The sequence below is a fragment of the Tursiops truncatus genome, chromosome 7 (genome assembly GCF_011762595.2).
Source record: "Tursiops truncatus isolate mTurTru1 chromosome 7, mTurTru1.mat.Y, whole genome shotgun sequence".
NCBI lineage: Eukaryota > Metazoa > Chordata > Mammalia > Artiodactyla > Delphinidae > Tursiops > Tursiops truncatus.
The window spans coordinates 24,704,144-24,727,625 of NC_047040.1; the positions used below are offsets into that span (position 1 = coordinate 24,704,144).

General features: G+C 34.8%; 1 protein-coding gene across 1 annotated transcript in view; it reads left to right on the forward strand.

Moving 5' to 3' along the window:
* Positions 1 to 212: 212 nt before the first annotated feature.
* Positions 213 to 23,482, forward strand: part of ERBB4 (erb-b2 receptor tyrosine kinase 4) — a 675,494-nt gene continuing 652,224 nt past the window's right edge. Inside the window, exon 1 of the mRNA XM_033859813.2 lies at positions 213 to 386. Within this exon, the coding sequence (XP_033715704.2) occupies positions 213 to 386 (174 nt within the window). The remainder of the gene's footprint in view (positions 387 to 23,482) is intronic.

The following is a 23,482-nucleotide window of genomic DNA, read 5'->3' on the forward strand; positions in this document are numbered from 1 at the left end:
GTGTGCCCCTTAAACTTACATAATGTTATATGTCAATTATAATGCAGTAAAGCTGGAAAAAATAAAAGTGAAGATATTTATCAGTGTTTGGGTTATGGGTCTTAATAACATTCAAAATATTTTAATTCAGGGAATTGGAGTAGATTGTTGTGGAAGAGAGTTGAGGGAAATATTGTCATGGTGCATGTCATATAAAGTTTACATAACTTCCCATGTTTTTTCTTGTCTTGGCAGTGTGCGCAGGAACAGAGAATAAGCTGAGCTCTCTCTCTGACCTGGAACAGCAGTACCGAGCCTTGCGCAAATACTATGAGAACTGTGAGGTAGTCATGGGCAACCTGGAGATAACCAGCATCGAGCACAACCGGGACCTCTCTTTCCTGCGGGTAAAGCTGTCTCTTTCTCTTCTTTCTTTGTAAATGCACAGTGGTGTCACAATGCAAAAGACAGACCAGCTTCTTGTACCTGATGGTTATGTTCGTCTGCCCTGCCTGGCAGTGTTCATGACTGTAGACATGTAGAAGAGAAGAGATGCCAAGGCACACCCAGGAAAAGAAAAAGAGTACCAATGGCATCATGATTGACACCCTAGTTTAGAACAGTTACTGTTGCCCTAAGATTGATAGAAGATTCTGTCAGGGTGTAGGACATGACTTCTAGCAAGCGTGTCTTTTTCTGAATGGCGGGCAAGAGGAAAACTTTAGACTGTGGGCTAGGAGCATCAGAGGACCAATCAGATAAGAATTGGTAACTTTAGCTAGTAATCTCCTTTTCTGCCCCATTCTGTCACTTTGGAAATTTTAAACTATTTCATATTACCGTAATGAGAGTAATACTGTTAACTTTAGAAGAAAAATGACATCAGTTTTTGAAAACCAACAAATTATTGAGAGTCATAGGAAATCACAAGTACTTATATAAGTTGATATATGCATGCATATAAACGCACACGTGCATATATGAAGTTACCCAGAGACGAGTCCTTTTACAGACTTGTTTTTGGGGCTCTCATTTATCCTTATTCTGTTAAACCTGTTATTAGTACTTAATGCCTACAGTTTCTTAAGTTTTGCTTCATCCGGAACAGGTATAGGAAAATCTGAACTTCAAAGAGATTTTGACGAAGTGAGATGAGGATGCAGTGTTTTGTATAACTAATAATTTATTCTTCATAAAAGAATTAATAAGATTATTTTAAATAATAGCATCCCTAGAATATATTGAATCTTATTTTCAATATTATTTACAGACTTCTCAGGAGCACTGTCTTATATAAATAAAGATGTAAATAATGTTTTGAATAATGATACAGTAAACTATTTAGTAGATAGTAAATTAGAGAACTATGATACTTTTAATCATTCCATACTTAGATAAGAAGTAAGAAACAGTCATTTTTGAAATACTTTGAATGTAATAAAAACGTCTAGAAGTTATAACAACCTCAGAAAATGTACCACCTCAAAACTTAAATAACACTATGAGACATGATATCTGCTTTTAAAATGACTATCATACTAGTATTGATATAGGGAATTTCCATATCAAGGTGTTTCCATATAGTATTGTTTGGTTGATAGAACTCTAATTCTACAGGTTATGTAGCTTGTATTAGCTATGGTGTTTAATTATGACATCTTTGTTTATCAAGAGTAGATAGTAAAAATTTATCTGAAGCCTTGAGTGAGAAGACCTAAAAAGAACTTAGCACTTAGTTTTTTCTATTTTGGACTACCGTTTCAAGAAATGAACACATACAAGCTATCCTAGAACAACCTCTTCATAGCAGTGCATCTGAGTATTAGTTATTAAAATTTGTTTGCAAGATTCTAACATGTCTTGATTATTTTCAGATAGAATTTATTCTTCAAAATCAAAATAAAAACTTGATGGTATATGAGCTGATTTGTAGATTTAGTTAGAAATGCCAAGAAACTCAATGATGTTGTAGAAAAGGAAAAGTAAGAGCTGAATTCTAAAACAGAGGAAATGGGTTAAATGGTCTATTAGAACAGAATAATATGAGAAAATTTTAAAAGGCAATCTAAGATGTTAGTTTTTCTTCTTATTCTTTCCTTGCTTTGTTTGCTCTAGATTTCACTGGCTTAACAAAAAATAACATGAGTACTATGACAGTCTTTAAAATAAATAACATAAAATTGTCTTATTACATATTTTATTATTTTATCATTCTTAATCTCTTATAAGGTAACAGAATGATCAAAAATTGACTTTAGTCAATTTTAATCTTAGAAATATGAAAGTAGCATATAAATCTTTGGGCATCATGGTCTATACCATTGGATATTCTACATTTTTAGGAACTATACTGAAGTAAAAAAAAAAAATAAGTTAATAGAATGAACAGATTTGGGAAAGAATAAAATAAGGAGGACCAAGATTTGTACTTGGAGCAAGAAATAAGTTATTTCTTTAAAAAAGTAATTATTGGCTCCTAAGAAGCATCTCTAAAAATTCATATAAACTTTGTACTAACTCATGCACATATCTCAATTTTAATGTTTGTTTAATGATAACTATAATAGGTTTTGTTTTTGACTTACTAATAAGAGCTTATACTTTGTTCCTTTGGAAAATAATCATTTCTAATAGTGACATGTATTCATTTACTCAGCAAATGGTCTTAGCCCAAGGATACAATAGCAAGTAATCTATTGTTCTTGGTTTCAACAATCTTGCAGTCTTGTAGAGGGTTACAGATGTGTAATAGATAATTACTGCATGTATGAGTGTGTGTGCATGTATACATATATATGCACATACAAAATTTTTTAGTTGCCAAGACTGAAATAAGAAGCCAGAATCAGAATGAAAGCATGGTCTTGTGTTAATGGTAAGTGTGGGTGTTGGGCAAAGAAAGGAATGGGTAATTCTGAAGGATTCAGGAAAGATTTCATCAGAAACATGCTTAGATTGAGTCATGAGAAAATGAATAGAGGCTCACAAAGTGGGTGGGTGGGAGGGCATTCCAATGGGAGTAATATAAGTTAAGGCTTAGAAAGAAGGCCCTAAGTCAGAGTTAATAAATGTGTACCTAGTGTTATTGCTTTAGATACTGTACACATGCGTTCAAATGAATCAAACAGGGTTCTTCCTCTCATGGAACTTATAGTATAGTGTGGATGAAGATAAATTGGGGGATGGAATAAAATATTAAATTGGAGAGATAGAGACCCTTATAATATAGATAAATATCTAGGAAACATCAGCACCCAAATGACAAATTAGCATTTGGGGATAAGATGAAATAGCCAAGGGAGATTGACAAGTGTTAGTCCAACAAGTGGTCCTAGGACAGAACTCTCTGGATTCCCATTCTCTGTTTTTTGGTGAGTCCCTGAAAGTTAGGACTATTAGCTGAAATCTTCATTCTACTGCACTGGATGAGCCATTATTTCTAACTATACCTTAGAATATGCTAAAAGCTCTCTGTTTAATATAAAATTTAATTCCTTCTCATAACTACATTATGGTTCATTTGTGTTTTTAGTAGCTTCCTTCCAAAGTACATAATCTGTTCGATATTGACACATTGCAATAAATAGAGCCCGTATAAAGGAAATCTAGTTATGTTGCATTATGCTATCATTTATGATAAATTTTGAATTGTATGAGTGAATAGTAAACTTCCATTAACTTATCCTATGGATTACATAGCCCTCACATATATTTATAGAACTGTAATTCATTGAGCTGCTTTTTATAGAGATGTGTAATTTCCCTTCCTCTAAGAATGACCCATATCTATAAGGTGTTTAGAAAGACATCATAGATAGGGATTTTAAATTTCATTTTGGAATTTATTTCTGTCTTTAAGAAATTAAGAAAGTATTTTTGTTTTAAAAATATTTTCCATCCTTATTTTCGTCTCTACTAGCAAGGTCGTAGTGTTTTTTTGTTGTTCACTTTGTAAGAAACCACTCTAGTTTCTGTGATTCACGAGAGCAGTTTAACCATATACTCTATTTACTTTTACTATCTGAATATTCAATGTCTAGAATGGTGCCTAAAATGTAGTAGGTTTTCATTAAGTCTTTGTTTAATGGACAAATGTGTTATTCTTAATATTTAATAATAATTATAAATTGCTGTTTTATATGTGGTATGTTCCCTAGATAAATATGTGGGACCCTCCTCATGTTATTTCAGTGTGACAGCTCCACAGGTCACATGTGTGGGCATAAGACACAGGCTGGGTCAATCAGAATCCATTCCCATGAGGATTTGGAATTTTGACTAAGACCATTCAGTTTGTATATTAGTTAACTTCTTGACCACTTGGGTACCAGACACAGCTGTTTTTTCCTCATTGTTTGAGTGTCAGAGAGAGCTGTGAAAACAGCAGAATGGAGCCAACACACTGAAAATGACATAGATAGAGACCAGAGAAAGAGATCGTTCACCCCAAATTAATAATGAGGAAGCCATTCATTTCCAGGTTCCAATCTGCTTCTGAAGATTGGTTGCATTACAGCCATTGGGTCAATAGGATACTCTTGGAACTTGATAGTAGCCTTGAAGTGATTTCCCTTTTTTTTCTTAAACTAGATAGGTTTGTTTTCTTTCACTGTTACTAAAATATCTTATCTAGTATATCTCCCAAGATCTCAAGAACACAGCAGAAGTGGGCCTTTGAAATTGGATTGAAGATGTGCTTATATATAATCAAAAACACCCAACAACCCTGTAATGTTTTGTAGATACTTTCTCAATCTTTGTTAGATATAGGTTATTAAAATACTTTGAAATGCCTTCTTTCAAGATGGTTTTATTATATCAAACTTGATGCTTATCTCTGTATACACCTTTTAACCCAGCTTTGTTGTAACCTCAAGTTTTTATATTTCTTTTTTGGGAAAAAAAAAAAATCTAGTTAATGGTACTTAAATTTAGACCCCTGAGACACTGTATAGTTGGCTAGAAAAAGGCCCTAAAACTTACTTACTATGTACTTTATCACCATCACAAGGTTAAGGCTTATAATAGAAAACAGCAAGGCATAAAAATCACAGATTTTGCACTATTGTCTTACACTTTGTGAACTCTCTAAAACAAGATGAAATATAGCAAGTAATGGGAATGAACCATTGGACCTTTTACCCTCATTAAAATTCTTGAGGGTTTCTCTCCTTTGTCATCCCATTGGTCTTCATTGCTACTACTGGCATTCAGTAACTCAGAGCTTCTAACAAGGTGCCTGACCTGCTAGCTTTTGTACTTTAAATTTATTTTCTCTGTTTTATATATTCACTTTAAGCAAATAATTTTTAAGTGGCAAATAAGTATAAAGCAGTGTGATGTATAATGTAGAGTATATATAAGGAATGTTAATACCTATCTTCAACCATTGTTCTAATAGGTAATCACTTTTAATCTGTGGCTTGAATTTAGTTGTTTGCAAATTGTTTTTGAAAAAGTGTATGTTAAGAAGAGATGAAGAGATACATTTATTTAACAGTTGATCCATTGACCTGGAATACTACAATGCCAGTAATTCATTGGACTTCTGTGTGCTGCAGTCTAGAAACCTTAAATCTTAATGATTAAACATGTCTTTTATTACTGAAAAATAAATAAAATAAATTGATACATTAAGATATCTTTTCAAAGAGCAGCATTAATATTCTGTTATTGGTAGCAAAAGGCAATGACTTTGAAAGAGTCAGAAAGTATAGTTTTTTAAAGCAAAAATCTTTTAAAAGTATCTACTCTCAGGTAATGAATAACACATGTTGCAATGGGAATGCAACAAATTTTGAAAAAAACAAGTCTTCTTTTATTGTATATTTGACAGAGCTATAGGGAGTTTTTTGAGTATATGAGAAACAGTGCCATCTAACACTGTCTATTTTTGAAAAATAAAACGTGTTATTTCTTTATAGAAATCATATAAATAGTTCATTTTTTCTTTACTAAAGAAAAGTCCTATTCTTAAATTCAAATATTATCTTTGTCTTTTAGTTAATAATATTTTATAATGCTATGGACTTATAATCCTCTTTTATTTTATATATATTATATATATGTGTATATATATATATATATTTTTTTTTTTCATGTATGAGGATGTTGCTTTTTCAACCACTCTCCATAGGACATGAAATTTGCATCATTTTCCCCGTGCTGGTAATGGACCTATTATACATTACTTCATTTTCATACTTACGCATAGTTACTCTTCTAAGGACAAATATTTGCAGAAAGGCAGATAAATCTGCAAATAAGAGACTGCAAGATGCAGACTGGCTCACTGGAACCTAAGACCTTGGCTTCATCAGCATGGTTTTGTTACAGTAAATCAAGGATGATGCTTGGCAATAATGAGTTTCAGGTTGCAACAAGCAACCCTGCTTTTGCCTATTTCATAGCTGTTTCCAGTAAGAATGAACAACTAGTCATGCTCAATATAAAATCCTGAAATATTTACATTTCAGCCCACTTCTAGCTTCAAGACCTACCTTTTATTCTTCTCTGGCAGTTCAAAGCAGATGACTAAAATTAAATCCAACAGTGTATGGTGGAGGTTTGTATTTGTTTTGTGTTGTTTCAATATCCTACTCACTCACATTGAACTCTGCCTGCGCTAAACTTTCTGCTGTGTAGTATGATTTAGCAAAACCCTACACTGAAAAATTCATTCTTAAAATAGATAATTTACAAAATACTTTATTTCTTTGGGTTAGAAAATGCTTTATTGAATAGTTTGCTTAAATAGTAGCTATTGGGAATTCCCTGGTGGTCCAGTGGTTAGGACTCTGTGTTTTCACTGCCGAGGGCACAGATTCTTTTTTATAGGGTGTGGCTATAAAAAAAAGAAAAAATAGTAGCTATCACTGCCTATTCATGTTTGTTTTTAGATCATTACATACCAGATAGAATGACTTGTGTGAGATTGTGTTGGAAAGATTGATTGGAATCAAGATGAGAAAAGTAGTGATATTCTAGAATCATTAAAAATTGAAGAGGAAAACACCATTTAAGTTAAACATCTATGGCATAGTAAAGGTGGGTCCACATGTATTATATTCACATTTACCTAAAATATGAGGGCAACATTTTCTAAATCAGCATATCTATTTCAATTGTACACATATTTTAATTGGATTATATAGAAAGGGAGAACAAGCCTGAATTTAAGTTTTCCTGAATAGCTTTTTAAGATAAATAAGTGATATATTTGTAACTCCATTAAATGGTGGACAAATAAGTAAGATTCCTATATCAAGTATTTGTATCCTATAACTATTTTCTCATTTAACAAAATATTGTTTTGTTTGTTTTGTTTTGTTTTCTGTGTCCCTACTTGGGACAGAGGGCAAGAAAAAACTATGAAGCACAACATTCAGAATACTTAGAACTAACTATCATGAGGTTCAAAGAAATTGCACCTTCAAGAAATACATGTCAGCTAAACAAGCAGTGAAGTAAGATACGGTGTTATAACTTCTTAATTTCTCCTTCTGTTTGAATTTTGTGTAAAACTACATTTGTGGTAAAATATAACATATTTGCTGTCTTTAGCTGATGAAATCTTAGCTGGGTGAGATAGAGAATACTAAAAATGAAGTTGAGAGAATAGTATTTTAAGATGTTTGTTGGGCCAAAGCAGACATTCTGGGTTAAATGAAATTTTCAAATCTTTGATAGTTTCTGAAAGCTATTTCTAGGACTGTTAAACATACTACATATGCAATTTTATACGCATATATTTACAGCTGGCTCTTAAATTGAAACTTGATTTTGTACTAAATCTAATCATAGAACTTGTATTGCAATTGAAAAAGCTGTGCAATTTACACTTGGCCTGGAAAAATATATCTTTTTTCTCAGAGGTTAAATACTATTTAATCTGATTCAAAATCCTGATGCATTTCAGCAGTTCTACATGAAAAATCAAAAGATGAAATGTGTCTATATTCTCACTTTGGCAGTTATATAAGCATATTTTTGAAACTTTCTTAATCATTTAAGTGTAATATTAAATAATATATATATTTGACAGTTTTCTCTATATCTTAAAAATATTAAAAACAAAATAAATTCCATAGTATCTATAAAAAAATGTACATTTAGTAGAAACTGAATATTTGAAGGAGTATGGGAAAATAGAAATAAGAGATAGAACAGTATAATTTATAAGTTATAATTTCTGTTACATATACAAGCATATATATTATAAATATAAATTAGTGACAATTCATACATATATATAAATATTAATGAGCCATTATTTTCTAGGACTGAGTCAAATTAGTGTAAAATGCTAGCCCTATATAATGTTTCTAAGAGAATATTATTAAAAATGAAACTGCTTAATAAAAGTTTTTTTTAAAGTCCCTACATTGTAATGCATTTTCCAGGGAAAAAAATGCCCTTCTTGCAAATATACTTAAATTAAAAATGAATTTATTAAGATTCTGAGCAGATGCAGAGGTTTTTTAAATATTTTTGGAGGTTGTGGTATTTAAATTTGGCTTAAATGGTGAGTATAATTAATTTACAGGCTTGTCTCAACCTTAATTAGAGAAAAATGCAAATAACAAACCCATCTCACTCTATGATTCTTAGATACTCTTTGCTCAGGGGAATTGAGTGTATAAAGGTTATTTCTTCACCTTTTTTAATTTATAAGTAGCAAATGTCTTGGTTCAAAGAGAGAGAACAAAGGATATTTATATGAGTTTTTAAAACTAACTAGGAGCGTTTTGGCAGTGGGCTACCTTTTAATTCTAATTTCCAAACACTGGAATATAATCAAATAAAACCTTTTTAAAAGAAATTCATAATTATGTACATTTTCATTAGCTTTATTTTTCTCCAATTCTTTTTTTTTTTTTTTTTTTTTGTGGTACGCGGGCCTCTCACTGTTGTGGCTCTCCCATTGCGGAGCACAGGCTCCGGACGTGCTGGCTCAGTGGCCATGGCTCACGGGCCCAGCCTCTCCGTGGACATGTGGGATCTTCCCTGGACCGGGGCACGAACCCGTGTCCCCTGAATCGGCAGGCAGGCGGACTCTCAACCACTGCACCACGAGGAAAGCCCTTTCTCCTTTTGTAAGTGATGAAATGTAGTGACTTTTTCAGGACCGCACAGCTAAGCGAGAATTTTGACCCAGTTCTTTCACCTCAGAGTTCAGACATTTGCACCTTGTCTTGCTACTGCCCACTATTTACCAAAGCTTTTACTTAGAGAGAACAGGTTTTTAGAAAACTTGAAACAAGGGAAATAGATTTTTATAGAAAAAAAAGTTTTGTTTTAAATTTCAGAACTAGATTGATTGTGGCAGAAGGTGGGCCTTGGGAGAGCCACTGTGGTTGGGGACCCTGAACAGACCCAGTCTTACTTGGTGCAGGTAGCTGATGGAATGAGGAAAGCCCTACAAAAATGTTTTGAGACAAATTTATCTACTTCACTATTTAGATTTTATAATAAAAAAAATACTCACTTAGCACATCTTTATTGACTGCCAATTCTTACTAAGTTGTTGTACTGTGTTTTACAAAGAAGTATAGAACTATAAGTTAACAGTTCCTAGCCCAAACCTTATAAATGCTGAAAAAGTAGTACAGGTAGTAAATGTCACAGACATTCCCAGAATGGACTCTAGCCCCCATAAGATCAAGGACTACATTTTGTCCTTCTTTATGTTCCCAGCACCTAGCACCCTGCCTGGCACACACACAAAAATGCATAAGATAAATAATGGATGATTGAATATTATGTATTTAGATGTGTTTGGGGCAGGTGTCACAAAAAGATTCATAGAATTGGTTTCCTGTTCCACATGTAAGGAGCTTGGAAGTCACCACTCTGTCCTAACAATAAATAAAAATGCTGAAGAGACTGAAAAATCAACAACTCTTCAGGGGCACCCAGTCATAAGGGAGCCTCCATAATACTGTGGGATTTACCTCCAGAAGTTCAATGAATTTCCACAGTAAATGTGGGAGAAAAATCCCCTTAGGCTTCTGGCAGAGAGAGGGGAAAAGGAACTATTTTGAAATGCATGTCATTCTTCTTAAAAGGCCTGCCCTCAGGGGAAATTAGTTAACTAGAGCCTAACCTGCTAGGTATTATCAGAGCCTTACTGACCCCGGGAAGGGAAATACCCAACTCCACCCCACTCTAGCCATCCTGTCCCACGGAAAGGGGGAGATAAAAAAACTGAGAAACACTTGTGGAGTTCACAGTTCAGAGGCATAGGCTCACTAAAAGACTGAGATCTAATCATAGGACTATAGAACACTTCCTGTCTCCTCACCACATTACTAAAGGCCTACTTACACCACCTCCTTTTATATATCTAACACACCATGCCTGACTGTCAAGAAAAAATTCCAAGGCATACCAAAAGGCAAAAAACACATTTTGAAGATGCAGAACAAGCATCAGAACCAGACATGGGAAGTATTATCAGACCAGGAGTTGAAAACAACTGTGATTAATACGCTATGTGCTCTAGTAGATAAAGTAGACAGAATACAAGAACAGATGGTCACAGTAAGCAGAGAGATGGAAATATTAAGAAAGAACCAGGGACTTCCCTGGTGGTCCAGTGGATAAGACTCTGCGTTCCCAATGCAGGGGGCCTGGGTTTGATCCCTGGTCAGGGAACTAGATCCCACGTGCATGCTGCAACTAAGAGTTTGTATACCACAACTAAGAGTCCGCATGCCGCAACTGAGTACGCACGCTGCAACTAAAGATCCTGCGGGCCGCAACTAAAACCTGGCATGGCCAAAATAAATCAATATTTAAAAAAGTGAAAGAAGCAAAAAGAGATGCTAGAGATCAACAAACAGACAAACAAAAAACAATGTGACTGAACTGAAGATTGCCTTTGATGGGCTTATTAGTAGACTGGGCATGGCTGAGGAAACAATCTCTGAGTTAGAGGATATGTCAGCAGAATCCTCAAAGACTGAAAAGCAAGGAGGACAAAGACTGAAAATACAGAGCAAACTATCCAGGGACTGTGAGATGGCTATATGATTCCAACTACATGACATTTTGGAAAAGGCAAAACTGTGGAGATAATAAATAAATCAGTGGTTGCTAGTGCAACCAGGAGAGGTAGGGAGAGACGAATAGGCAGATCACAGGGGATTTTGAGGACAGTGAAAACACTCTGTATGATACTATAATGATGAGTATTGTACTTTTGTATACTTTTATAATTATGTCATTATATCTTTGTCCAAACACATGGAATATGAAACACCAACAGTCAACCCTAAGGTAAATTATGAACTTTGGAAGATTATGTAGGATGATGTAGGTTCATCCTTGGTTTAAAAAAAAAGAAAAAAAAGCATTCTGTGAGTAATATTGATAGTGGAGGAAGTTATGCATGTGTGGAGGCAAGGGATATATAAGAAATCTCTGTCTCCTGCTCATTTTTGTTGTAAACCTAAACTTCAGACAGAAAATAGTACATAGAGTCTTTTAAAAAATTCGTAGAGGAAATAAAACTTGTTAGTTGTGAAAAAATAATAAGAGTTATAAAGAGTTATAAAAGAATAGAGGAAATGGAGAAGGAATTCTAGATGTACTTTTACTTGGAAAATTTCCTCCATTTTTTAATTCAGTATACAAATGTGGAGGCTAAAAAAGACAAAAAGAAGAATTATTATGTGCATAGGGGAAGGAGTTGAGATGCAACAGAAATATGGAGGTGGTAGGACGTTAAGGTAGGAAAGGGAGACAGGACCAAATTGTGGTGAGCCTTTAAGACAAGACCAGTTGGGGCTTTCCTGGTGGCACAGTGATTGAGAGTCCGCCTAACGATTCAGGGGACATGGGTTCGTGCCCCGGTCCGGGAAGATCCCACATGCCGCGGAGCGGCTGGGCCCGTGAGCCATGGCCACTGAGTCTGTGCGTCCGGAGCCTGTGCTCCGCAACGGGAGAGGCCACAACAGTGAGAGGCCCGAAAAAAAGACAAGACAAGTTATTAACATGAAAGTATTATTTGGGGAACTCAATCTTGTGGCAGTATGGAGTTATTTCGATATCTGAAGTTTTGATTATTAGGTTGATGAGAGCCTGGAACCAGTTGGTTGCTGTGACAGTTGGAAGCATGAGATACATTCAATAATCATTGTGAAGATAGATTTCATAGGACTTAATGACTAACTGAATATAGAGGTTGTGGGTGAGAAGTATATAAAAAGACTCTGAGATCTCAAATTTAGGTACTTAGGCAAATGTATTGTCCTGGATGTAACAGGGACAAAGGAAGGAGAGCCAGTTGTTGCCAAAGATATCTGGTGGCAGCTTTCTTGAATTTCTATCAGTTTTTCAGGAAGACTTTCTCAATGGAAATGTGCTTTGCATCCCAACTAAGGTACACTGTCAGGACTCAGTCAGATGTTGACTAGGAGAATAGCCAGAGAATGGAAGTGTTAGTAAAGCATTTATCAAGAAAACTTTCATTTGCAAAGACTAGGTGACTGCTGCCTTTATTTCAAACTCTGAAATTAGGTTCAGCAAATAAGGAGTTAAGCTCACCAAATGATTAGTTGCACTTAAGCCTTTGGGGACAATAACCTAGTTGTTAAGTGCTTGGCTTAACCTTGTGTTTGTTGACTGTAATTATAACACATTTAGAATCAAGATGGGAAGCTGCATTTTTATTTCAGGAACTAATTTGAAAGCATTCCTGGTGACAAATTTCACAGATAAATCTGCTTTGGAAAAGTCCCATTTTGATTTTCCTTCTTATCAGTCAAAGGACAATCAGATGTCAATGGAGTGTGACTTAGTTGGGCATTTTGTCCTCAGTTCTTATTATGTTTCAGTGAGACAGTTGCAACAGCATCTGCTTTATTATTCCCCATGAAGCAGGATGTAGGGAAGGTGTGAGCACTCATGGGGTCAGCAATCAAATGTCCTTCCTAAGGAAGCAGAGGGAACAAGTTAACTAACGTGTGATGCAAATAGAGAGGAATATGGTAAAAGGAAAGAAGTTGTGTTCTTTACAAAGGGATAGACCATATTAAAAAGCTTAGAAGAAAAGAGGAGTAAGCAATAAATAAAAGTCTGGGGACAGGGTGGATTTTGGTGAGCTGAGAGGAAGCCAGAAGTACAGGAATATACTAATAAGCAAAGCATGTGTTAAATGGACTCCACTGTGCTTTCCAAATTGCTTAGATTTTTAATATTTTGAGTGGGAGAGCTTCACCTTAAAAAACATTGACTCCTCTATTCAAGATTTATAAGGCACTTTTTGCCTTGGTATCTTTGTGTTTATGCACAATGTGTCTTTTTAATTGAGTGATTCTCACTGCCCCTGTGAAATAGCAGGACACTTCCGCTTTACTGATGAGGGCACTGAGACACAGAAAGGTTAACTGACTTGTTCAGGTCATGCATCAGTAGCTGACAGACCTTAAACTCAGAACATTCTGAAGAGAATCACTTAAGAACTCATAAAAAAGTTTACCTTTATAGATAATTAAGCCCCATTAATGTCTTCTACATTTTCATCATAGAACTCATACTATATCTGTGGCTAACTGAAAAGGAAACTTCGAAACGAATTGTCACAATATGTTCTCCAACAAAAATAGATCTAGTCTTTATGATATTTAATTGTTTAACCATGTCATGTGTTTTAGTGCCCTCCCTCAGTATACCTGTGAGGAAAAAAAAAAGTATGTATCCTGCTAGCATAAATACTGCTAAAAGGATAGTCTAATTCATTGGTCAGTAAGCTGCTCAGCACAGATTCAACAACCTTTTTTTAAACTGCATTTGGACTATTATGTTCAGATAAAGGCCCTAAGTTTAAGGATATAATTGACTGGCTTAGATCGTGTCTATAATAGGCATTTGGGACAGTATGTTTCCAGAAAGCCATGCCTCAAAAGTAACAGTTGAAAGAAGTGGGTGTGTTGACCCTGGTGAGGAAAGGACGAAAGAAAAACATGGTAATTGTTTTCAGATATTTGAAGGGCTCTCATAGAAAAGGGAGTGGCTTAGTTTTGAGTTGTTCCAGAAGACAGAATTAGGCAGAAGTTAAAAGGAGACAGATTTTAGCTTAAAATAAAAATTTTGCTAACAATTAGAGCATTCTAACAATATAATGGGGTGCTTTGTTAGATGGGGAAAATAGACGGAACTCTTAATTGAACACCTTGTATATTCTAGGCACTGGGCCATTGGTAGCATACAGCAGCAAAAAAGAGAAGATGAATTTAAAGAGCCTGGCATATTGTAGGCACCCAGTGAATGTTATTTAATTCTCTTACCTTCCCTGAGTGTTTCTTACTTTATATTCATGATAATACAATGACATTGCCATTATTATCAACATTTTGCAGAGAAGGACAGAGTCTATCAAAGTCAAACACAGCAAAAAGGGGGATGTAGCCAAGACATGAATCCAGATCTCTGTCTCCAAATCTCACATCCATTCAACTGTAAAACACTGTCTCCATCATAAAATTCTGCCTTTTCCGTGGAGGATACTCAGTCAAGATTGTTCAGGAAAGGAGGGACAGGGTTTTGTGCATTGGGTAGGAAGTTGGTAGAAAACACGTTGTAGGCTTTCTTTTTTTTTTGAATCTTCCATTTTCTTGGAGAGTGATGCTACTTCCCCAGAAGATACTCTGTGCTGTTCAATTATACTTTGACTTCTCAAAAGGCAGATAGTAACATTTCTAACCTTCCAGTGATAGATTTAGCGCAAGGTGTTTGTGCATAGCTGATGCGATTCTAGAATCATAGCTTTATCCGAAATCGTCTTCTGATTTTCCTTTATAATTTATTTATTTTTACTTAGGTTCCAGCCAACAGGGATTTGAAGAGTGTTATAGTATGGTGTAGAAAATACTAGCATGGCCCCTGAACACACTACTTATCTTTCTCTAAAATTTCATTCCTTTGGTTTTAAATGCTTTTCACTTCTCAGAGCCTTTATTAAAATGCTAAGATGCTTGGCTTGGGTGGTTTGTCTTGGGAGGGTTAAAACTCATTAGCTACCATCTCAGCTATAGATTTCATCTTGACTAGAGTTGGTTCACATTTCATGGATCATTCTTGACTAGCAGTTTTCCTGGTTGAATGATGACTCAGAAAGCATCTAGATCTACCCCCGGAGCTGCTTTTGGATACCCTCCATGTAAGTCTCATGTCACTCTTGCTCTTGCTGGGCCTTTATTCTTTCCTGCTTAAAACTTACATATTCATGATTCACTTCTGCCACAGTGCTTATTTCAAACAGTTAATGGACAAACAGAAAACCTAGGTTCTAAACTCTCTAATGATGTAATCCAGTGCAAATTATTTAACTCTCTGAGTTTCCTATTTCTCTTTTGTAAAATGAAAATATTAGATTAAGACAGTATTTTACAGCTTTAGTCATATTAAAATGTCTTCATAATTTTTGTCCTACCCACCTGAAACTGTACTTACTTTCTTTTAATTTTTTATTGAATCATTTTTCTACATAAATATATTTTAAAATTAAGTTAAATATTACTACTAAAAATGATTCCCAGAGCTCTGGGATCATTACAATATTGTTTCCCTAGTTATAGATTGGTTATTTGTTGTGGTATGCATATTTCATTGATCATTTCATACAGCCTAATATTTTGTCCCTCAAGAAACTTGGAAATCTTTGACCCAAAAAGAAAAGAGTGGAAGATTGACAGAGACAGCTTTACTATAAAGTTGTTACTCAACATTATAGTAAAGAACGTTTTGTCTTTTCTATCTTAAAAGTAATTTGAATATAAAATTATGTTTTTATCTTGATCCAAAAGCATAATACATTTCATAGTAACATGTAAGTTTATTCTTAAATTGTTTCATTCAGTAATTGTATTTTGAGTGCCTACTATGTGTCACACACTGGGATGTACTTTTAAAAAAAGTATTTTGTGCATTGCATATCTGTTTATTAATGCCATTAGTGCGAGCTTATCAGTTAGCTCTCCGTATTTAAGTTTCGTATGTGGAAAAATGCTGATTTCCTCTACAGACTCACCAAGCAAGCCTGGTCCCTTGGCTCTACCCAAATCTAGATAAACAAATAGTCATTAAAATCTGACTAACTCATACATCTCATACACAACAACACTAAAATGTCAGCAGGTTTTGAAATAAGATGATTAGCAATGCAAATTTATCTACTTACCTGTGGCTTGCAATAAGCAGAATAAACAAAAACATAAATCTCAGGAGAACAGCAGCCCTCCAGAATTTTGCTTTAATGATGCTAAAGGACTCAGGACCTAGTTATTTAAATTCTTAAAGGTTCTTTGCATTTATCAAGACTTTTTTTTTTTTTTCCGGAAAAACCGTCCCCACACCAACTCAAGCAGAATGATTGCTTCCTCCTTTCCTTCCCACTGGTCCCAGTATCCCCTTCTTTTGTTTCATTTATCATACCATATTGCAATTGTGTATTTACTTGGCCATTCCCTTGAGGTTCAGGATGGTGATATGTGACGTATCTATTTGTGTATCCTGCGCCTAAGCATCAGGCATAGCGCATAGTGGGCATTTGTGGTTTGTAAAATTGATTTATTCTAATTGTATAAAAGGAGCACTCCTATAAAAATTTATACAGGCACACCTGTAAGAACGTAAACTATCAGTGAGAATGACAGAATTAAGGCTGAATCATCCCACCAGTTTATAACACCAATGACAAATAATATTTTCCCATAGCAGATACAGTGATAAGGGAGAATAATTTGGCTTCAAAAATTATAGCGACATCTTGGGCTCAGTACTAGGGATGTAAAACTTTTTAGCTCTCTTTCCCCTCACCCACTCTTACCTTACCCTCCACTTTTAGATGCTGTTTTCTTTTGCAGTAAATGCTGATATCTATAATTGAGGTCAAGATAAGGTCCATTGATATAACAAACCATTAGCTGAAAACAGCCATCCTGCCAATTGATCTATTGCAGGCTTTCTTTTTATCCTGGGACTGAAAAAAAAAAAAAGAGAGGAAAAAAAAAAAACAAAAGAAAACACCACCAACAACAGTATTCTAACACTTAATACTTAGTAATGACTGTAAGACTATTGATGTACAATCCCTTGCCAGCAGTTCACTTTAATATGGAAATAATCATCCAATCTCAACTGAACAGCTGTTTTAAAGCTATAGCATATCCAGCATTCAACTTCTCACCTGCATGCATAAATTTGATAGAGGTGGTTATCTGTGTAGTCAATGTTATCTTTAAAATAGAATTAGCAGGCTTCAGATATCTCAATAACTGTAGATAGCCCTTCTAATCCTCACTAGCCCCTATAGCTATGAGAAAAATAAATAAATAAATAAATAAAGGAGGAGGGGATTTAAAGAATGTAATTAGATAAAGTCATCTTGGGAGAAAAAGAAATCCCTAAATAAAGCTAAATAGAGCTGACTTCCGAAATGAACCAGTAGAACTATAAGTTGGCATTGTCCTATAGCCAAGTTAAAGCTTTCAGCTGAGGTAATGCTAGTAAGAAAGCAAAGCCAATTTGTGTTTGTTTTTTTTTTTTAAATAATACTGCTTTGTGTTGAACTTAGATTTTTTTTTAAATTTTATTTTATTTTTGGCTGCGTTGGGTCTTTGTTACTGCACGTGGGCTTTCTCTAGTTGTGGTGAGTGGTGGCTTCTCTTGTTGCGGAGCACAGGCTCTAGGTGCAAGGGCTTCAGTAGTTGTAGCATACGGGCTCAGTAGTTGTGGTATGCGGGCTCTAGTGCGCAGGCTCGGTAGTTGTGGCGTACGGGCTTAGTTGCTCCACGGCATGTGGGATCTTCCTGGACCAGAGATGGATCCCGTGTCCCCTGCATTGACAGGCAGATTCTTAACCACTGTGCCACCAGGGTAGTCGCAAGGCCAATGTGTTTTTATACCTCAAGAGAAATGATCATTTCTATCTGTGCCTGTTACATGTGGATTAGAGGTGTGTCATTAATTGTGTCTTGTTACCAAGGCCATCAAAGTAAAGCTATAGCTAGGCATGTATGGACTGTTGTAGTTCAAAAGACACATTGATCACAATGCACTGTGGCTATCATAAACAGAGGATGGTTTACTTTACTACTTAAGAGAAGGTCTTGATAGATACTTTTATTCTTAGAAATTTTCTTGTAACTAGAGAACACGTGACACTATTTAAAGTATACATTATATTCTTATATAATATAAGAATATAAGAATTCCTCAAGAGGAATTTCATGACTCAGAATTTCTTTGAGCAGTAACCCCTTCACATACATAGCCGAATGCTTCTAAGTATGTGCAGGCAGTTAAATGGGTAGCATAGTACCTAGTAGAAAATGGTTTCTCATCCCACCCCCAGTTTTTCTGCTATTTTATGTATCATTTATGCATAAACCTAAGAGTCATTAATTTGAACCATTTGTAGAGTATAAAACTTACAAGACTGTGCTTTATTTAAACTCAAAGACAAATTTTCTTATATAAATACTAACATTCAGCCTATTTTTTTGAACATCTTCTAAATGTATCTGCACATCACATTATAAAACAACATTTTACAATATTCCTAAGAGTATGGAAGGGAAAATAAAGTTTTATTTTTTCAAAGCACTGACAGTTCTTTAAAAACCAATGTCCCACTTCCAATTACCTGTTAAACAATCCACTCTCATCAAAGTGGAGGTTTCCTTTCATGTCTGTCAAAGACTGAACTGCCAGAGTCTAAGCCTGAACTGCATACTTTTATCATCCAACACATTGACCAACGCTACTTAAACATTGAGCTTCCCATTGGTGTTTCTTAAAGAAACTAGAAGGCAAAAGGCAGATTTCCTCTCAGATCTGGCCTCACTGCCTTTCCCCCTATAAATCGTTCGTATGCAAAATCTTTCTTTTCAAACAGGAAGCAGAGTCATTGCAACAGACCTGAAGTCAGTGATTCAGCTCAAGGGTCACCTCCTCATAGAGATAGTGCACGCCTTCTTAAATTGAAGTAACATCCTTTTCCTCTTTCCGTTGTGCAGCATTCTGTGTCTTCTATTAAAACAGTAATCAAATTATGACTGTTGATCCTTCTCCTTGTTTTTATACCCCAACTCCAGTCTCTAAACTGTGATTTTCTTGTGGGAACATTTGTCTTTCACCCCTGTATTTCCAGTGCTCAGCACATGCCTTAACAGTAGGCGCTAAATAAACTTTTTAAATTACTTCATCAAGCTGTGTCTAAATGGGATGCAGTTGCCCAAAACTCAACCATAATAACGTCTTGTATATTGGCTTATATTTTTCCCTTAATCATTAACTTAATAGAGGAGCAAGTAGGTATTAGACATAATATTAATGGAGAATTGGGAATAGGATCAATGTAGGAGAGAGGTTGGCAAAATGATAGATTATTTTGAATAGCAAAGTATTCAAGATTCCAGTTAAATAGAATCCTGCAAATGCCCACTGCTTGACTCTCCAATTTATCTAAGCATCTTTATCCCACATTTTCTCATCATTCTGTGGCCTATTAGTTGCCCTAGTTTTCCAAGGGCAAAGCAGATTATTCAAGCCAGAGATTCATTTTAAGTAATGCTGAAATTATGAGCAGGCAACTAAGCAATAATAAAATGTTTAATGTGAAAAGGTCACTGTATTTTAGAAACAAATGAAATGTGTACTATGTAAGTTTCAATGGCTTGCTCATACAAATAAACTTTAAGAAATCTGAAACCTAGAGTAATCCACCAGTTTTGCTTTACTTTGAAGAACAAAATAGTCCTTTAAGCTTTGTTTTCATCACTGAAATAACAACACATGCTTCCTAATAAATAACATACAAAATATTTAACATTTTCACCAAATTCTCTGAGGCTGTCCTATAGTTACTATGGCATTTTCTTTTCTTTCTTTTCTTTTCCTCTTTTTTTTTTCTTTTTTTTGGTTGTTTTTCTTGTATGTTTGTTTCCTATCTCAACTTAAGCTTATAACTTGACTTGCATAAACGTTACACTGTTACCAGTTTACTAAAGTTTTAAAATCTAGGATTTTCCTATCATTATTGTCTCAGATTTTCCCTCCTCTATACTAATTTGTTAACTGACCTCTTAAACCTCCTTTTGTCAATTCATGCCTAAACCTAAAGTTCTCTCTCTGAAGCACAATCCTCATTTTCCTTTTCTAAATTTTTTTTTTCAAAATTACAACATCATTTGCAGCTGGAGTCATCTTTTTTCTTTCTCCTTGTGTATTTCCAATTTTGTCAAAATATTAAGACATGTAGAAAATAGCTCTGCGTTCTCATGAAATTCTACCCATTGTATATCAACCTTACTTCCTTTTGAGAAATTTAGTCATAATTTCTCTGCATTCTAACTCATCGATTCAAATTAAAACTGCATTAATAATTGAGTCACAAGCCTTTTTCTCCTTTCTTTGATTTGTATCACAAAACAATTAATATTCTGTTACTTTTTATATCTTTCTAGCACTTAATTCCAAAACATTTATACAACTTGGATATTTTCTCTAGGGTTTTATGCAAACTTTGGGGATTTTATTAGAATCTAAGAACTTTCTGAAATGTACCCATGAAAAGTTATCACCTCCATTATGAATTCTTTAGAAATGGATCCCAAGAGAAAGCTTGGCATATAACAAATCATCCAGGAACAAATTTAATAAAATCAATTTTATAAGTAGGGGAGTAACACACTAGAGTTGTTTTGATAACTGCATGTCTCTGGGGCATAGAGTAACACAAAGCCAAATGCCAATTGTTTTCAGTATCTTAAAAAATAGCTCAAATTAGAACTCAGGAAATGCCACACAATTGTTTTTTCTCAGACCAATTCTTTTTTTTATAAATTTATTTATTTTTATTTATTTATTTTTGGCTGTGTTGGGCCTTTGTTGGTGCGCGTGGGCTTTTTCTAGTTGCGGCGAGCAGGGGCTACTCTTCGTTGCCGCGCGCGGGCTTCTCATTGCAGTGGCTTCTCTCATTGGGGAGCATGGGCTCTAGGCACGTGGGCTTCAGTAGTTGTGGCACGTGGGCTCAGTAGTTGTGGCTCATGGGCCCTAGAGCACAGGCTCAATAGTTGTGGCACACGGGCTTAGTTGCTCCGTGGCATGTGGGATCTTCCCGGACCTGGGATCGAACCTGTGTGCCCTGCATTGGCAAGCGGATTCTCAACCACTGCACCACCAGGGAAGCCCCAGACCAATTCTTATAATGCAGCAATCAAGGCAACGTATTCAGTGAGGTGTTGGGAGTGCTCCTGGGCAAAGGTAGTGTTTCTTCCCCAATAATATTACTTTTGATGTTTACATGCAAAAGAAACAAGATGCTTTTCAGAATCTTAGAAATTGTGCTGGAGAATTTCATATATACCTTTAACCCCTGTTTTATGACTTGTTTAATGAAAGTAAACTACATACCATGCATTCTTTCATAACCACTTAAATTTAATGATTAGTCTTTGTGATATATATGACTATAATCTCACTATTATAGAGAGTTTTATTTATGGACTAAGGTGTCTTATTTTTAAAATACTAATTTGTAATTGGACCAAGTTTTCTCACTATTATGTAACAGTGCAATAACTTACATAGTTTCTTTCTCTGGAAATACATATACTACATTTTTTTTCTGATGTATCAGTTAATTAAAGTATCTATTTTTTCTCCAGTAATCACTAATAACCACTCATTTCTTACATAAAAGTAATCAAATGACATAACAAGAGCAAACACTTATATATTTCTAATGCTATACTGACTTCTAAACGTATGACACACTTCTAAGCTCTTTACATATATTAATTCACATAATCATGACACTAACACTACATGGTAAGAATTAGCAATTTCCCCATTTTACAGAGGAGAGACTGAAAAGGTTTTGTGACTTGACTGAGATTTCATAGCTTATTAATGGCAGAGCCAAGAGTCAAACCCAGGCAGAGTGGCTTCATTGTCTTTACTTTTAACTTTTTTGCTGTTATCCTCTCCAATATAAAATTTTTGTGGAGATATACTTCTCTCACACCACTGGGTTATAGATGCAAGATGCCCATGGATTTGGTTAGGATATTCTGAGTTCCATTTCTAGGTTCTTTTCCCCACAAACTTGATGAACATTTATTCTCTCATTTTTCCCATGTATAATCAAAGGACAGTAATAATATCCATCTCATAGGTTTTCATGAAGTTTCAATGACTTTCTATATATCAAAGTACTTAGTGCAGTGATAAGTACTTAATAAGTGAAATCCAAAGTGTTATGTCTTTATTTTATTATTACATGCGACCTTTCTTGGACAGTTTCCTGTTGGGTCGCACCTTCCTCTGAGACGATCTGTTCTAAAATTATGGTGCCTACTTTCTGGAACAAAATGAAGTATGGTGGGATTTTTCATGTGGAAGAAGATAGGAGAAAGCCTACCTAACTCCATAGTTGCTCAAACTGAGCTGAACAAACACGTTAAGTAAACTAGAATTTGTCTTAATAGAGTTTACTTTTGTTTCTCAAATGAATAATTTTATTGTACACCAATATCTTAAAAATCATATCCACTAAAAAGAAAACTTCATTCAACATATATAACCTATTTGATTATGCAGTAAACATGTGTAACTTACAATGTTAGTCATGGAGGGATGCAGTAGTAAGCACATCAGATTGATATTAGTTAAATCTCTATACACTTAAATGTATTTTAAAATTCTCTTCCTGTAAACAATATAGTTTCTCTTAGCCTCATGAATTGTTACTTCCTGATCTATTAAGAGGCACATAGGTCAGAAAAATTGGAATGGCTCTTACCTCTTCAATTCCTTGCCTCACCTGCTTTTGTTAACGTGAACTTGATTGTTAACACGAGAAAGTTATAAACACTGGTATAATTCCAGTCTCCAGGGGGCAGAAAGTCTTTCTTTTTTAAGTTTCTAAAGTTTAATTTCTGAGTACTGAGCAAGAGCAGTATTAAATAAGTCAATGCAATAGCTAATATATAAATAAGACTTTAATTTTATGTGAAATGTCTCTCTGTCCTTGTTCTACAACTCAGCTATGAAGAATTCTCTAACAATGTTAAAATTGAAATATTTAACATATTTTTCACAAAATATGTAAAAATTATGTACACACAGTGATATAATCAGACAGTTTTAGGAAAAAAGAGTTGTTTCCCATTGGACATCACTAATAACTCTCCACTTGTGATCTAGAGTTGTCATCATTTTTCCAAGGTTACAGAGGTTCCTTTAACGAAATGGAACTGAAGAGGACATCACGTGTGGGACCTTCATATAGTTAGAAAAAAGAACACAGAGAAGAATGAGCCTTTGCTTGCCAATGTGCTTTTATTAAAGAGTGAGACCAATGTCCTGAGTGCCCAGTTAATCATTTAGTCAGTTTTACTTCACTTCATTAACTTTTAGAATACGCTTTAATTTTTTTCTTATTATAAAATAAATCAAGTTTATTTTAAAAACATAAGCAAACAAAAAGACAAAA